Here is an 18,276-nt window from a genome sequence, read left to right as displayed (position 1 = left end):
AAAATTGAAAAAAGTGAAAAAAAAAAATAATAATCCACGCGACATTCCCAATGTAGGGCCCAAATTGAAAAAGTTGAAAAAAAAAACTCATGCAACATTAGGAGTGGCGCGCGACAGTACAATTGGTGCAGCGTGCTGGTCAAAGTCAAAAAAAATAAAAATTGGGACGACATTACCACTGTCGCTCCGCATCCGCATCCGAAATCCCAAATTTGCGAACAAGGATGCGGCTAGACAGGTGATGCGATCGAATTTGATTCCACCTATAGTTGGATTTTTGCGAAATTCTGAGTTTTAGAAGCAAATTTGAAGAATTTGGGAGGTGATACTACCACCTAGAGATGCTCTAATTAAGTGTGGTAAATCCTAATTGGCTAATCTAGTGGAGGGTAAATGGGTAAACTACACTAGTATGGCCTTCTTGTAGAAGATTAAACGACCCAGACCCATTGTCACCAAATCCGGTGTTTTTTTTTTAAAAAAACGTGTTTAAAACCCGAGATATTGGCAAGGCGTCTTGTTACAGTTTAAAACCCGAGTTTTTAAAAAAAAAACGTGTTTTAAACTTAAAAACCATTTAAAACCCAAGATTTTGAAAATCTCTTGTTTTTTTTTTTAAAAAGAAAGAAAAAGAAGAAAAAGGGATTTTGGAGTTTGCCTTTTTGAAGAGTGGATTAACGATTGACTTATTGAGACCATAGTACAAAATATCCCGATATATCGCGATATTTGGGGATATCTATCCAGATTTTAGAGAAAGATATATAAATATCACGATATGTTTAGAGAGATATACGACTGCAAATATCGGTGATATTTTGACGATATTTGTGATATTTGGGGATATTTTGTGATATTTTGTATATATAACAATTTTATTTAATATTTACTATTATATTTCAAATAAATATAAATAATGTATCATTATATATTAAGAAGTATCCACAATATCCACGATATTTGTCGATATTTTGGATATATCCACGATATTTGCATGTGAAACAATGTCAAATATCCCCAAAAAGAGGGATATATCCACGATACATATCCAGAAATTGAGTATCGATAAATATCCATATCCTGATATTTTGTACTATGATTGAGACAGCTTTATTTTGTTTTGGACTATTAATAATTGGAAATTTTAAAGTTATTAACTTATTTGTAGTATTTGATTATGTCATTATGGTTGGTAATTAGTAGTATCTTATTTAGAGTCGTGTTTTGGTACTGAATCTAAAACTTCTAGTATTTGGATGAGTAATTATAATTTGATACTTTCATGTATTTGAATTTTCTTTCATTTGTATTATTATTATTTTTATTTTATGTGCCTATTTTTTTTTTCCACTCTTATAAAAAATCAAACTCTTTATCTATTATATTCTTTATCATCGATTTTTACCGTTTCTTTTACGTATTATACGTTTTAAACCCGTTTTGTATGTCTTACGTTTTTTTACGCTTTTTTTTTTTCCGTTTTTTTTTCAGGATACGTTCGGTTTAAAATACAAACTAAGTTTTTTTTTTTTCAATTTCACCGTTTTAAACCCGTACGTGAGAATGCCCAGACCACACGCAAGCTAGAAATTAACATCATCACGTATTCACATTACTGACTCCAGCCTCATGTTCGAGTCTGAGTCTGACTAACGTAAAAAGTTCAGTATTAAAAGAGTTGCCATTTTTTAAACTTTTAGAAAGTATGGTGATGAGTCATTTTTCACAGAATTTAATGAAGAAAAACCCAACCCAGCCAACCTTCCATTCCCATGCTCCCTTTCACTACAATGCAAGTCACCTCTTCTTCACCCACCACTGACAACTACTCCACCCTTCTTTACTGTTGTTATCAGGCAGCCTATCACCAATGCTTGGGTTAAGGTGTTGTGTCAGAAAGCTCCATTTGAGCTTACATTTAGACACCCTTTTGTATGAGAAAGCCAAGTTTTTTTCACCACTTTTATACTTTCCTCAATAACCGGTTTTGTAGCCTTCAACTTCAGAAGAATGACAACTCTTAGTGCTGGAATGTCAGAGAAGACATATGTTTTTGGTCTCAAGATTTGGATTGTAATTGGAATCGTTGTTGGTGTGTTTTTTGTAACAATGCTCTCTGTGCTTTCTGTTTGTCTTTCACGGAAGAAATCAAGACGAAGCAATGATAAACTCCCCTTTAGCCATATACCAACCATGTCAAAGGAAATCAAGGAGGTCAGGGTGGAACATATACTGGCCAATCAAATAATTACTCGTGGGGGAATTTTAACAGTTCATAATAAATCTTACACTAAGGAGTATAGCACGGTTGCGACCAACTTATTTTCAGACAAAGCAAAGAATGCTGGAAATTTTAACAGCGTGGAGAAAGAAGCAGTTGCCCGTTATCAATCAGGGGAAGAAGGGAGCACTGGGTCAGTTATTGCATACAGGCAGTCATCTTCGCATGTGATAACTACTCCGTCACCACTTACAGGATTACCTGAGTTCTCTCAACTAGGATGGGGTCACTGGTTTACATTGAGGGACCTGGAAATTGCAACCAACCGATTCTCAAAGGAAAATATCCTTGGGGAAGGTGGATATGGTGTTGTCTACCGTGGGTATTTAATCAATGGGAATCCGGTAGCTGTTAAAAAGCTTCTCAACAATTTGTAAGTTCACTAATGGTTTAATGTTGCAAATTTTATAAATTCTTCCAGTTCGGGGAGTGCTAATTTATGTACACTTGATATAGAGGTCAAGCAGAGAAAGAGTTTAAAGTTGAAGTTGAGGCCATCGGCCACGTGCGCCACAAAAATTTAGTACGGCTTCTGGGATACTGCATCGAAGGTGCTCACAGGTACTAAATTTCTCATGTGCAGTCATTACCTTTATGGGATTATTATTATTGTTGTTATATTATAGAATGCTAAGTATCATAGGAGTACAAGAATGTAGTAATTATAAAGAGTACCATATATATTACTATATTAGAAAAATATAGGGGAGGAGGAATAGTATTTTGGTGTCACATTTGTGTCTGTCACAAAGGCAAAATGGTAATTATCTAATTTTCAAAGACTTAAAAAAACCAAAATTGATGGCATAACGGTAAATATTTGAATGTTTAAGTCTTAAAGATAAAAATAGTGGGCCAAGAATAATAGTGTCCACACATTATTTTTTATTTTTTATTTTGTCATTTTTGGATTTTTTTATGTTTTCTATAGACCCTATTAGAATAAAATAATTAAAAAATATAAAAAAAAAAAAAACTATTTTTTTTTCTCTCTCCAGTTATAGGCCCTATATATTATAAATATATTTTTTGCTCACATGCATCGCACGTGCGGTTTGCTAGTAAATATATAAAGACGGGTAGTTTGACCACCAAGCTGAAGTAAGTGAGTCACTTCAAGAGCATAAATCATTGGGCCAAGAATCCTTTTAGTAGTTGCGTTTGCCTTCCAATTGATATCAGTGGCCTAGGTATTTGCACGAGAATTTGCTTTTCAAAGACCATTTGAGACCAAGCTTTCCAGTCTAAAGCCCAAAATATCGAATTCGGTTAATATTTTAATGTACCCAAAAACCAATATATATTGAAAATATTAGAGATATCTATTTTTTTGTTCATCCGTAAAAATTTTGTTTTATATGTTGATATATCGAAAATATCGTTGATTATATCGGAAATATTGTCAATATATCAGTCAAAATCAATAATATTTGGTCAAAGTCAACAATTTATATCGTATATATCGTTATATCGGAAATTGTGATATATATCGGGAAAAAAAAATTAATATTCGGTTGAGATATATCGAATATATCCATATCGGTAGTACCAAATAAACGATATATATCAGTGATATATCGGCGATATTTTGGGCCTTGTTAAGTCTAACTGAAAGAATAGGAGTCATCAATCTTATTTTATCTTGGAAAGTTTAACTTAATCTCTACAACTCAAATCTTTTGGCCACATTGCCTCAAAGTACACATTGCCTCAAACTTAATCTACAACTCAAATCTTTTTTTTTCGAATGGTCGACGTAATTTTCTAAAGCACCCATGTAGGTTGAGTAGAAGGAATTTGTGACTCAAGTTATAGCATTTTTATGAAACACTTCAGCTTTTAGATAACATCTTTCTCCATCCATGATTGGCTAATGCATGATCAATTCTTTCCCAGATTCTTCTTACCTAAACTTCTTGTTTTTCCATACCTATAATGGGGAGTTTCAGCAACTCGCTTTGATTCATAGCTTAAAAGGTAACCCACCCGATTTCTTTTCCTGTGACGACTTCAATAAAGTCACCTATAGAGAGCCACAAACTTTTATCCACTGATATGAAACCAAGAAAAGCATCCCGTTGTAACTGTCTGATACTCTGATATAAAGTTTGTACTGTCCATACACAAAATAATGCAATTCTTCCTTAATTCCATCCAATTTAATTTTACAACGGACTATGTACAAAACAAATCAACTTGTGTACATTTGTCCATGTTAACCACATACCATCAGCCAAATGAGTTCATACCATAATCTTCAATCTTCCTTAGTAGCTTACTTAATGTCTTATCAGAGCATTTAGTTTTCATCACATAACACAAGTCTGGTCACTCTTGTGATATCTTGAGTGAAAGCTCGTTAACTGTCAATGGGCGACCTATTCTATGACATTACCACCATAAAATCGTCATTGTTTCCTTGGGTGCTTCTTGCGGGTAGCACCCCTTACATGGTGGTTGGTTTACACTTTTCACAAACGGAAATCGATGTACCAAATGAGGATTTATAGTGATCATCTTTGAACATGCAAAAGGCTCCCCTTCCCTGTTCTTGATCCTGAAGAAATACCATCATATGATTCAGACTGAAGTTTCTCTTGTTCTCTGACTTTGAATTGAGCATTGGGTTCTCCTTGGTTAACTTCATTAACTTTGAATGCTATGGAACCTGCTTCAACAGTTGGAGAAGCAAAGGAAGTGGAGATGTCCACAAAATGGTAGATTTGGGCTTGTTGGATTGGACATAAGAGGTCCAACTTGCAAGAAGTTGGAGGGAGGGATATTTTGAAAATGATGCTAGGGACTTTGAGTTGTAAAGACCAATGGTACAAGGTGTTGGGCATCAACAACAATGAGAATTGCATATTGGATGGTGATCCAAGCCTGCTCAGATAAAGTGGTTGATAAATGTTGATGTTGATAGAGTTATATACTAAAAACATTACTTTTGTATTAACTATAATTCTTTATATTTTGAATGAAAATCATATGGGCAAATGTTATGCATATTATATATGTTATTAGTTATATGCATGCGTCTAATACTTTATGTTGTAGATGATATGGTGTGTGGTGTTATAATCATATCATTACTTTCACAACCTAGATGGATTTGGACAAACCATTGGTATGGTTGTAGTATAATCTTGTATTAGTCTATCTTGACTACATGATTACACTAGTACACTTTGTGTATATTGATCGAGCAGGACCAAGTGAGGTTGTTTATCTTTATACTGACTATATAAGAGAATAAATACCTCTGTTATTATGGATGATTGCTCTCTTAATCCAGATATAATAACAGGCACTTACGTGCATTATACATTGCTTTAAATCATCAATGAGTGAGATTCATTTGTGAATCAACAAACTCGATGGATTGGGTAATAACATTGTATGTAAGGTGTGTTGTTGATTATAGAAGAAATCTATGACCCGCAAGAAATCGGGTTGATGATGTCCCCTTGAGGAGCTCATAAGAATTGTCATGTAAACCCTGCAGGTGGATTTTATCCGACATGACAATGAGGTTGAGTGGTACTACTTAAGGACATAAGAAGTTGATTAATGTAGTTGTCAGTAACTTGACTTAATCAACGGGCATTCGATATCTTAAACACGGGGAGATCAACGAGCATATAATATGGAGCCCATAAACGTAATACATGTAATTTGGGATTAGGGCGGTAGCGCAACAATGGCCTTTAGTGGAATAAGCCATTTGTTGACAGACTTGGGCCGTGTGTTCTGGGCGAATATGGGAAGCCCAAGCCCGTTAGGAGACCTAACCCTAATTTCTCATCATGGTCCCTGTTGTAGCCTATATAAAGAATCCCTTTTCTCTTGGCCATTTTTTGATTCATTCAGTGATTGAAAAAGAGAGCCAAGGAAAGAGAGAAAGAAAGGGCTGCAAGATCGTTGCCCACACAACGTCCATTCTAAGGATAGGAATACAACAGAAGATCAAGAGCTGGTTGCTGATTCGTAGAGCTTGGATTCTCAAAGTTATCACAGCTGATCAAAGGTATGATTCTAACCAAAATCGTGAACACCTTCTATTCCGCTGCGCATGGGTTTTCATGGTTTGCTAATCATTCGATGCAACTATAACGGTTCCTACAGAGGTTCAGGGAACTAAACAGCCACAATCTAGGGACAACATGGTAGCAGCTAGGACCACCAGAACTAAATCGATACTGAGTACGAACCTAACAGGACTTGCACGATGAAGGTAGTGTACGTTGATTCCATTCACAACAAGGTTCAATAGAGAGGGAAAATCACAGAAGGATCACCAAAGATTTAGGAATAATCTGGTTTTCCGTGGAGTAGAGAAGGGGAGTACCTAGAGTAATCTGTAGGGGCAATATCAGCAATGGTGCTTAACATATGGTGACCTAAGAAACCACAATTAAAACATACAATGGAAGATACTCAATAGAAAACGTTTTTCGGTTAGGGCTATCCACCAATGTGGCAGCGCAGTAGTAAGCCAAAGGGTAGGGGATCATTGATGCCAAGCCCAACCTCGGCACTAACATAAGCACATTGAAGATGTAGTAGGAAACTTTTCCTAATGTTTGCGCTGAGAAAGTTTCATAATCCCAGGATTATTCAAGGCTGTTAAAATGATTTCTCTATCCAGAAAAGGAGCTGGGAAGTTTACAAGTTACATCTAACAACCACATTATTAAAGTTAAGCTCCTCGATTCCTGTCATGTCTAACCACCTTATTATTGTTTGTATGTGAAATTGGACTTGCCACGTGGAAATATAAAAACCAGTAGCAAATCAATATACCGGTGTACAAGTCAACTTGAAGGAGGATGGTGTGCGTAAGTGTGTGTAGGGTTAAAACACGATGTATGCTTGGAGCCCAACCAAGAAAGAAGGGTTCTATTTCTATTAGTACTCTACTGTACTACCTTTATCGTAGTCTAGTATCCTCACTCTATATTTCACCTAGACTACATACACACTCAACGGAGCCAGGAATCCCCTCCAAATGGGGCACTGGGCGGTTTAGGCTAAATCACATTTTGTAAAGTTAGAAATATAGCACCTCACTTGAAGATATTAGGTATCTATATAGTTTGAAATTCCCAAAGTTTGATCAGAACTTCCCAAACGTCCGGATATTCGACATGTTATATATACATCACATAACCCACAACAACCTTCTTGGGGAAATTTAGTGAAAAGTTACAAAAATGTCTAGTATTCATACAAAATTTTAGGCTTGACTTGTGAGACCTATGTAAATATCAAAACATCATCTATAACTTAACTGTAGACATGTTTGAGATACCCCATATCACTTAATTCGTAAATCAATAATTGCGCAAAGTCAGGTTTATGTAAATATGTAATATTGACTGTCAAGAATTAATATACTTACACGATTAGAATACTAGATAAATTGTCCATTGGGTACCTTGTCCATTTAACTTTGGTCCTATACTGATTGTGGTGTGAATATATTTTGCTTAAAGTGGTGGTTACCTTTATATTGGAGGACTTCATGGCCTTACATGGTAGATATTTGTAACTTGGTATGTTAGTATGTATGGATACTTGAGATTTTCTCCCAAGTTCACCTGGGGCATGTGCCCCATGTAACTACCATGTGGCTCCGCCGTTGAACGGAGCAGACATTCTGGAAGAGTGAGAAAGAGGTTTAGAAAGAGATCACAAGTAAGCTTGAGATTCTCCTCCAAAACCCTATGAACACCAAGTTTCTTTTGTATGTATGTCCTCTGTTTAATGTCATGTTTTTGGTTATCCAGTTATTCCTTGGCTTTCTGTTTAATTTTTCTTTGGGCGCGGATACTGTTTCTATTTGCGCACTGAAAATATACTAATCGTGTTTGAAACGTGGGATTGGATATCCTTTGAAAATGATATAATGTTTCCGTAGTTTATCTGAACTTAACTGGATTTTCTTTATTCCATTAATGACCAAGAAGGAAACTAAGATAGTTTTCGAATAACGTTTTTACTTTTCCATCTTTTTTTATAAACCAAACATGGACTAAGTTAGTTATGACAAATTGAAGGTTGGACATCCTCTGCAGAATATCTAATAGTTTCATTGGTTGGGCAATGTTCTTATGCAATCTGGTATCCCCTGTTACTACTGGTGAAACAAGAATACAATAGATAGTTTGTTATTGTTATCGATATTTTAGAACCTCCAATTTCTATCAATTTGGACTATGGTCTACACAGTTTTATATTTCCATGCCTGAATGGGATATGTAGCAATGTATTCTTTTCTAGAGGCATGTATTATTGCTTGTTCCCAGTATTGGCTAATAGAGAGAGAATTTCCCAAATCAAAGACATTGATTATAACCTAATCGATATAGATGGACTTTTTGACTATAGCTAGACATGTTGAGTAACGTTTTGCCCTCTCTTGAATTCTCAGGATTCTGGTTTACGAGTATGTTAACAATGGAAATTTAGATCAATGGCTTCATGGATCTAGGTGCCAGCAAGGATGTCTTACTTGGGAGGCCCGAATGAAAGTTCTCCGTGGCACTGCTAAGGCGTAAGTTGGGTCATCATATTTAATCGACCAGTTCATGTTGTTTTTATTGTTGTTGTTGGATTCTATTTCTATAAGCATGATTGATTTTTTATAGGCTTTCCTACTTGCATGAGGCTATTGAGCCAAAAGTGGTTCACCGCGACATTAAATCAAGCAATATTTTGATTGATGATGACTTCAACGCAAAGGTTTCTGATTTTGGTTTGGCCAAGTTGCTTGGTGCCGGGAAAAGCCACATCACTACTCGAGTTATGGGAACCTTTGGGTAGCTTATCTTAAAAAAACTACGAATGATTAATTTTTGTCTTTGTTTTGGTCCCAAAATTGTACACTTGTAGTGGACATCGCTAAGATGTTATATTTTTATTACAGATGTGTTGCCCCAGAATATGCAAATACAGGCCTTCTAAATGAAAAGAGTGACGTATACAGCTTTGGGGTTCTTCTCTTGGAAGCAATTACTGGAAGAGACCCTGTAGACTATGCACGACCTGCCACTGAGGTAGTGCATGTAAAATATGTTTTCGTACGGTGTCAAACTTCTTTTGACTGGATGAACGGTTACAACTCTTAGAATAACTAGTCTATTCCAATCAAATGTTCCTAGAAATTAGGAGCCTTGAGAGATGAGAATTCTGTTGCCCATAAAGTAATTTTAGGATGATGTAGACTTACGGTTTCTTGAACTGCTATCCTGCCTCAATGTGCACCTCATTTGATCCATCAAAAGGTTGCTTTATACTGCATTGGATTCATCCTCAACCATAATGTCTTTCTTTGTAAAGTTGCTTAAATTTGAAATTTGATCCATCGACCACTTCGACAGTCCATCCTTCGAAAGCTAGAAATTTCTTTATATGGTCATTTATTTGCAGATTTGGTAGCCTCGTCATTGTCTCTCTTTTCATGATTTTTGAAATTTTGATTCCTATTTGTATAGTTATTAAAAGAAGAAAGAAAAGTGCTCCTGCTTTATTTTCCATTTAGGGTAATTATACGATTTTCTGCGGCTTGCAGGTAAATCTGGTTGACTGGCTGAAAGTGATGGTTGGTAGTAGGCGCTCCAAAGAAGTGGTGGACCCAAGCATTGAGAGGAAGCCATCCACCAGAGCACTGAAACAAGCCCTTTTGACTGCTCTGAGATGTGTTGACCCGGACTCAGACAAAAGACCAAAGATGGGGCAGGTAGTCAGTATGCTTGAATCAGAGGAACACCCCATACCTCGACAGGTTTGGATTCTAATTTTATCTTCAAAATAACAGACAGCCTATTTGATAGTTTTAACTATTATGTCATATTCTCATGCATAGAATGAAACTCCTTCCATACCAAAATTGTTTAGTAACGTTAAATTAAGGTTTCTTCATCGTTGCCTTGTTTGCTGTCCTGTACTCATGTTCTTATCTTTACCATTACCAGAAAGGTTTCTGTTAAAAATTAAAGCAGAGTTCACACGTAAACCTTTGAGTTTCTGTTGCTTAGGGGGTGTTTGTTTTTTAGTTTTTGTAAGTGCTTACTACTTATTCACACCGGGTGGTAGACCACTTTTTTTTGGGTGTTTGTTTTTCAGCTACTTATAAGTAGTAGACCCTTTTTATGATATATTTTTGTTACTTATAAATGCCAAAAGTGTAAGTACCAAAACTCAAAACTTGACTTACAAATACTTATAAGTAGCAAACACTTATAAGCAGTAAACATTTATAAGTAGCAAAAAACGAACACCCCCTAGATGTTTTATCCAAAGCCTTTTCTGTTACTTCCTTCCCTTGGTTACCTTTTTATACATCGAGTTCCTTGTTTCAGGTCTCTCTTCAGTGCATCTAGCAGTTGAGTGCTGCTACACTGACACATAAAATTGACACATTTATCCGACACAGTGATGTGGCGGATGATACATATCTTGTATCATCGTGCTACACGTCATGTATCATTATGTAAGAGGGTGATACATGTTATATATCATGATGATACATGACATGTATCATCCGCCATATCACTGTGTCGGATGAATGTGTCAATTTTTTGTGTCAGTGTAGAATTATGAGTAATATACTACACTGACACAATGAACCGATAGTGACGTGGAGGATGATACATGTCATGTATCATATGTCAGAAAGATGATACATGTCATATATCATGAGCAAATATGATGATATATGACATGAAACATCCTTTGGATACGATGACATGTATCATCCTCCACGTCACTGTGTCATTGTAGAATTAGTGGTAGAATTATTGAGCATTGACACATTGGGTATACGAGTTCCTCGTAACATTTAAGAAAGGGCTTCTTAGACGATATGAAAAAACAAAGTGAGCTCGTGACATACTATGGGAAGTCCACACCAACTTTTTTTTTTTTTTTTTAAAATTTTCTTCTTCTTCTTTGAATCAACAGAGCTAGGTACTTTCAAGTAAGGTTTCTCATTGTATGACACATCTCTATTAAAGACTTAATGGTTTACAGAGTTTGAAAATAATTGTCATTTCTAGGTTGACTGATACGGGATTGAAGTTTGAAACCTGTCCTTCAATTGTACTTAACAAGTTTGAAGACTAAGGGAGTAGACATATCCCACAGCCCACTCGATCACCCCTTGCCGAACCTCTCTCACATACCCTACACACATTCATAAACCAAGAGTTCAATTATAATCAATAATTACAAAAGAGCAGTACTGTAGTAACTGCACAGATAGGTCAAGGCTAGAGCTAGTGGATGATCTCACTGAGATTATTCTCTTGTTCACTCTTGGATTCTGGAATTGCTTTCAAAGGGTTTCGGAATGGTTAGAGAGTAATATTTTCGTCCAGGTCAACTGAATAAGAGCGTACTCTGAAATTTCAGGATCGGAGGCATCGGAGGAGTTATGCTGAAAGTATGGAGACTGAATCCCAGAGGGAAAATTCTGATACGGACAGAAGTGAAAATCCAGATTCAAGATCAGAGAGCAGAAGGAGCCAGCGAAGATGAACCCAGATGCTTGCCATCCAGTGGATAATAGGAATATAGAACCATCTTTGTTTCCTACGATCTTACCACATTATCCAGAGTCATGGAATACAATGTGGTGGTGGCACTGGGAAAGGCCCGAATCATATTGTTGGGATTTGTTTCTTATAGATTTTAGAGTGAATAATCTTTTTTCTATAAAGATGGTGCGAATATAGAACAAACCATGGGTGACATGTACATGCATTTGTAGGACTGCTATGCTACTAGGAAGAAGAAGAACTTGCTTCTATTACTAAAGTGGAAGAAAATGGTTTATCGTTATCCCACAGATCCAATGTATCACTTGACATCATGTTTACAAGCCTGTATACCTCTTCAGGTAAATCTTCACCACCAGTTCCAAAGAGTGAAGGTGGTGAAGTCCTTCCGTAAGGATTTGAACATCATTACTCGGGCGCTAAAAGGCTTGGGGGCTGGAGTTAATTTTTTGGGGTAAATAAAGTTGATTGAAAATTTTCTTTCTTTGTGAACTAGACTGGATTTGCAATTGTGGCTTGTGCTTGTTTACCTGGAAATAATTCCACTGTAAATTCATGCTATAACACAGGAATTTTATGTAATCGATGGGTGCATGGCTCCACCACTGGAAATCTACCAAAAGGTATGGAAATTCAGTTAAATATTTGCTGCAATTTCAAAACTGGAAATCTTTACTCCTATTTGCATCTTTTGGGAGGGAGTATGAAGGTAGAAACATCACCCCCTGTTCTAGCTAAATTTTGCCTGGAAGCTCCGCCCATAGTACAAAATATCGGGATATGGCAAAATATCGACCTCTGATTTATGGATATGTATCGTGGATATATCCCCCCGTGTGGGGATATATTACATTTGGGTATCTGTAAATATCGTGGATATATCGAGATATATCGATAAATATCGACAAATATCCACAGACTATGTGTGGGTATTTCTGAATGTAAATATCGTGGATATATCACGATATATCGACAAATATCTACAAATATCGACAAATATCGACAAATATCTATATTTTCTTTGAATGTGGTCATTGTAAAGGTTGAATTTGATTAGTCCTTACAAGTGTGAATAATGGAGAAGATTGTGATGGGTCAAGTTTTGACTGAGCTCGCTTTGGAACGAGCTGCCTACATATCAAGATTTTGTGATGAACTTGAATCAAGTCAGACGTTGTTCCTCTCCAATGCTTCCCCCCTTTCCTCCGTAAGCTCAAGTCCCTATCTTGATGAGAATAAATGAGCTTTTAGACAGTGTATTTATAAGCGCGACTGATGCTACGACTTTAACTAACACAGCTACGTGGAGCGTTCATCGCCGTGCATGTGCGGGTTGTCACCTCGTTCTGAACGAGGTGTTATGTTGTAACGATCTGTCACGAGCCCTAGAGGTTTTCACCTCGTTCTAGACAAGGTGTTATGTTGTAATGATCTTCCATGAGTTTTTCCGATTAGGTGTTGGACCGTGCATAATATATATAAATATATTATTCCCCCTCGATCATACTTTTAATATAAATTACTCTCTAATACTCAAAAATACACCTCAGAATCCCTACATATTACATTGACTTTTCATTCTTTAACAATGAATCTTGAATTTTTTTTCTACATATTACAATACTTGTTGCACTTGCACTGAGTGTTCAATCATATAGCGCATCTATTAGATATTCTGTTGTGATTGAATCCATGATGAGAGCGTGAAGGCCTACAACCCTGATGTCCATAGATGCCTCGCTTATAGAGTCTATCCAACACTCTAACGTCTTCAGGAGACGACCAACACAACTCCAATCCACTTCATTAGTTGTCAATAGGACGTGTTCAATTACATCACTTGCCAAAACCATGCTCCCACTAGTATCCTCCCCATCACTGCCATAAACCGCATCCATCATCTTGATCAGGCAATCTACAACATATTGCAGCCCTTTGGTAGAAGCCAGGATTTTACATCCTTCAATAGAGGTTGTTATTTGGGACAATAGGGGAAGCATAGATAAAACTAGGCATTCTCCATGCATCAGGATCATAATATGTTTCACCATCAAGTTGAGTGTCATTAGGAGATTGAGCTACTTCAAAGTAATCCTCAGGATTGGGATTCGGAACAGGTTCCCAATTTCCATCTATTGGCACACCAGATTGCTCTGCAATGTATGAATTAGGACGACCGCTTTCATCTAATAATGCCTCAGGGGTTCTCTCTCTGTCATCGATCCAATCAAAAATAGGACAGTCTGAGTCATTATCGACTGGGTACAACGATGTGAGGTCATTATTCTTCAATAAATTTTTCATCTCAATTCCTATAATATGTTCACATCTACCACTTTGGATGTAGCTTGGTACATATCAGTTCATGGAAGAATTTGCTCTACCCTCAAAGACAAGGACCAAAGATGGGTACAATCCTCTTCTAGATGACTTCACGAATACAAAATATCTTATGATATACATAACTCAAATATAAAACCACCACTTAATATCACATTCTAAAAAAAAATCGGCAGAGTTTCCTTCGTATTTTCAACATTTCATAAATTTAAAACCTGTCATAACCTGAAAATCAAATAATATAATTCCATAACATATATTAAAACCTCATACTTCGTAAACCCAAGTACCCAACTACTTAAATATATATTGATTCGTAGAACAAGCTACTTAACCATCTCGACCAATGCCAGTTAAGTCAAGTAACCAATCCTCGAATCAAAAGAATACTATAAATTATATACAAAAATTAAAATGAAAACAACATATACATAATTTCCACTTATATTATTGTTATACACCTCTATTAGTCAAGTCAGAAAATGTGTTTCCATTGTGTTTAGTGAGTTAGTTCATGACTTTGTCAAAACCATTTTACGTGTCTTCTCTTCTAAAAAGTACTTGGATCTCCTTGGTTTTTAAAGCTTAATAAATATATCTCATATTACAAGATTGATGCCAATTCAGTGACTCTAAAAAGCCCGAGGTGTAGACAGGATTTTTATTTTTATTTTTGGTAAACACTGTTGGGAAAACTTGAACTGGCTACCTCAACAATCCTCGTGAATCGACTTCGGTCATTTAATAATGAAAATATTTTACCGGATAAAAATACACAAGGCGGGTTAAAGGGATGTACGTCCGTTCAACCTAAGTCTCAACCCAATAAACGCATCGCAAGCCCAGTCAGATTGGGTTAGATCAGTGGGTTGGTTGGGTTTGTAAGATTAATGTTCTCATAATCTAGTCATCGATGCCGTCCATGAAACTGTGATCACATAAAATACTAATGATGAAATTCAACTTATGAATAAGGTTCGCATATATCACAACATTAAATGGTTCTTTGAGATTATAGACATGATCATTGACATATATAGAAAGTAATCTAGGCCCCAAGTGATTTTCTTATAATTTCTGTAAGCACAATTTTTACCTTCATAAAAAGAATATACAGAAATAGAGACTCACATGTGCCGAGATGGTGAAATCAGCCACTTGATTTCTTAAAAGAAAATCTTTTTAACAAGCTTACCTGCACAAGGACTGATTCCTTTCGGTGCGTCTTTAAGATTAACCTCCAGACCTGCATCAACAAGTGATCATGTATTGTATATAGATAGCTCATTCCAAATGAAACCCTGCATCAGACTGGGATAAACCACGCATTGTAGAAGCATAATGTCCACATGTACAATCCCATCAACTGGTCAAATAAAATTCTGAGCAAATTCGATACTCTAAGGGGGCTCTACGTTGGTCCAATAAAGTTCTTAGCTGATAAAACTAACGCGGCGACAATACGGATGCTAGTTAAAATTCCTGGGCATTACACAATTCAGTTACATATATAATGTCCATTTTTCAGGTGGCATAGACTTGGGCAAAAAAATGAAGAAGGAAACCACCGTTTCACAGTTTCACTTTTCTACTAAAAATATTGTTTAGTTTCCCTTAAACTCATACCCCAAGATCTTTGGCGGCTTCCACACTCGAACCAACGAAGAACCGACAATGAGTCCCTATTAATCCTCCCTGAGGTCAAAAGTCATTAAACTAGTTCGATCAAGCTAAGAATTTAACGAGAATTGCATTTGAACAGAAAAGTCTAGTACGTACCTTTCGATGATTGGGATGTGGCGAGTAAGCAAACTCTGCAGTCAACAGAGGGTAGGAGTAGGGTTCAATAATATAAGATAAAGAGCCCATGCAACCATAAAGAGAATAGTAAAGTTCAAGTTCGAGCTAATAAATGATTTTGAATGAAGAGGCAATTTAATGTTGCAAGAGTTGTTCAAATAAATGCAAGGTCTATAAGAACTCACCCAAATATCTCGATGAGTATAGAAACCTCTTCCTCATCCGGTGCTTCAAGAATCTGAAAACACGGAAAAGATAAATCAAAATCTACACTAACGGTTGCAAGCTAAATCAAAATTATTAATCCGTAACTCACCATAGACATTATTATGCCTTCTAAAGCTTGACTAGGAAGAAAAACATCGCGGAAGTTCATCGGTTTTCCTCCCAAATCGGAATCATAATAAAAAGCTGTTTTATAACCAAAGCCATTGAGTAAAGCAAAGATAAAAACGGAACAAGAAAAAGAAAGTTTCTTGACCAAAGTAAGTTTTGTTGGAGAATCCTTTGCTTCACTACATGCCTCATTAGTAGATAATCTTTCAATTTCTTTCAAAACAACCAACCATCTTCTCAACAACTGTATCCTTTCCATCAAACTGAGCTTTTATAGTCATCAAAATTTCGCGTGGGAGAGGGTAGGAGTAGCCTTTTTTTAGTTTGTTCGTCGGTTTGCTAAACTCTCCAGTTTCTTTCCCTCGCCACCACCACCACCAATTTATCCGAACATATCGTGATTAAAACAAAAAAAATTTATATCGTCGAAATATCGCAATATATCTACAAATATCATCGATATTTACACTGGTATTTATCCAAATCAATATCACGATATTTATATATCCATCTCTGAAATCTCGATATATATCGCGATATATCGCGATATTTTGTACTATGGCTCTGCCTGCGCCTTAAAAACATAATTTGATGAAATTATCTCATAGCCCTACGTACGCTAACATTCAATCAAAACATGAATGGACCACAACAGGGGGTGTGCTAAACTATCTCATAGCCCTAATAATTGTATTGGACCAAAACATAAAAGCTGTAGTGTACTAAACTAAGCAAACGAAGCATATACCTTCTTCTATAGTTCTATCTATGGTTGTAGAAACTGGTAGTGGTCTGTAGGTCTTTTAACATACTAGAAACCTGTATCAGCCTAATTCATGACCATCAAGGTGACATGTCTTCGGGACCGAGGCAGGTGAGGCAAAAGAAAGAGGGAGCACGTGATCCAGTCTACGAGTCATGTAAGGGGCGCGGAATTTGGAGGGGCATAGGGACCAGTGGGATTTCAGTGACCCAAAGGGAGGCGGAATAGTGAAGGGGCATACGGGAGTACGATAGCAAAGTCGTGATATATCAAGAGACAGTTGGATAGTTAGTGGAGAGAAGCGAGAAAGAGGATCAGGGGATAAGGGAGCGGAGAGGGGTTAGAGAAAGGTGGTGGTTAGAAGATATATAAAGGAGAAGAGAGGAGAGGGAAGAAGGAGGAACTACGGTTCGGCTTGATCCCCCAAAGAAAGGGTACGTAGGCAACCCACTTGGGTTCAGCCGGTCAGTGAGAGTGAGCACTATTCCTGGAGAAAGACCTGTAAGATCGGGGGTAGAGAAATCGGTAAGTACAAATGGCGCCGTCTGTGGGGACCAGAAACAAAAGGTTACACTGTTCGATTTTCCAGATCGAGGTATTTTGGTTTTTGGCAAATATCTTCACGGAGAAGAAAGCAGCAGAAGGCGGAGCATCAAACAATTCCAAGCTTCTTTAGGAACAGTAACAGTCAACACCCCATTTTCCATACTAGCTTTGACTTCATCAGCTTTAGCATTTTCAGCCCTGGTACGTCAGCTTTGATTACATGTGCATTTGGGGTTTCTTTCCAGTCTATTTTAGCATGGGCCATTGCTGTTGTTTCATTGGGGAAATTTTGAGAAAGTGATCGGTTGTTGGAGTTGGGGTTAGTGAATGGGAAACCTTCGAATGGAGCAAAGATGTCTAGAGAGAATGGGTCGAAAACGTTGGATCTGCGACCAAAGAAGAATGGGGAGAAGGAGAAGAATAATAAGAAGGGAGTTATGATGCTGGCTATTGAGGATGAATTTGAGGTTATTAGATCTCGTCAGTCTAATGTTCATGTTGTTCTTACTCCTACAGCGTGGTTTTCATGGACAAAAACTCATGGGATTGAGAAGCGGGGATTGCCTTCGTTCTTTAGTGGGAAGTCGGAGAAGCGAACACCTGATGGTTATGTGGAGATTAGAAATGCGATCATGAGGAAGTATCATAAC

General features: G+C 36.9%; 1 protein-coding gene across 1 annotated transcript; it reads left to right on the top strand.

The window, feature by feature from the left end:
* Positions 1–1,890: 1,890 nt before the first annotated feature.
* On the top strand, positions 1,891–12,325 carry LOC147516131 (putative receptor-like protein kinase At5g18500). Its single transcript, XM_086588778.1, has 7 exons — positions 1,891–2,654; positions 2,738–2,842; positions 8,715–8,837; positions 8,932–9,102; positions 9,210–9,339; positions 9,855–10,067; positions 11,696–12,325. Exons 1-7 carry the CDS (start codon positions 2,011–2,013, stop codon positions 11,819–11,821), a joined length of 1,512 nt encoding a protein of 503 aa, XP_086444904.1. The 5' UTR covers positions 1,891–2,010; the 3' UTR covers positions 11,822–12,325.
* The last annotated feature ends 5,951 nt before the right edge of the window (positions 12,326–18,276 follow it).

This window comes from Coptis chinensis, chromosome 2 (assembly GCF_015680905.1).
Source record: "Coptis chinensis isolate HL-2020 chromosome 2, ASM1568090v1, whole genome shotgun sequence".
NCBI lineage: Eukaryota > Viridiplantae > Streptophyta > Magnoliopsida > Ranunculales > Ranunculaceae > Coptis > Coptis chinensis.
The sequence above is the reverse complement of the archived record's forward strand: the minus strand, read 5'-3'. Positions and strand labels throughout refer to the sequence as shown.

Bases quoted from the DNA above. Each gene is read 5' to 3' on its own strand.
- LOC147516131 (XM_086588778.1), top strand. From the start codon at position 2,011: ATGACAACTCTTAGTGCTGGAATGTCAGAGAAGACATATGTTTTTGGT. The intron at 2,843-8,714 runs GTACTAAATTTC...TTGAATTCTCAG, and splicing joins TGCATCGAAGGTGCTCACAG to GATTCTGGTTTACGAGTATG. The intron at 9,340-9,854 runs GTAGTGCATGTA...TGCGGCTTGCAG, and splicing joins ATGCACGACCTGCCACTGAG to GTAAATCTGGTTGACTGGCT.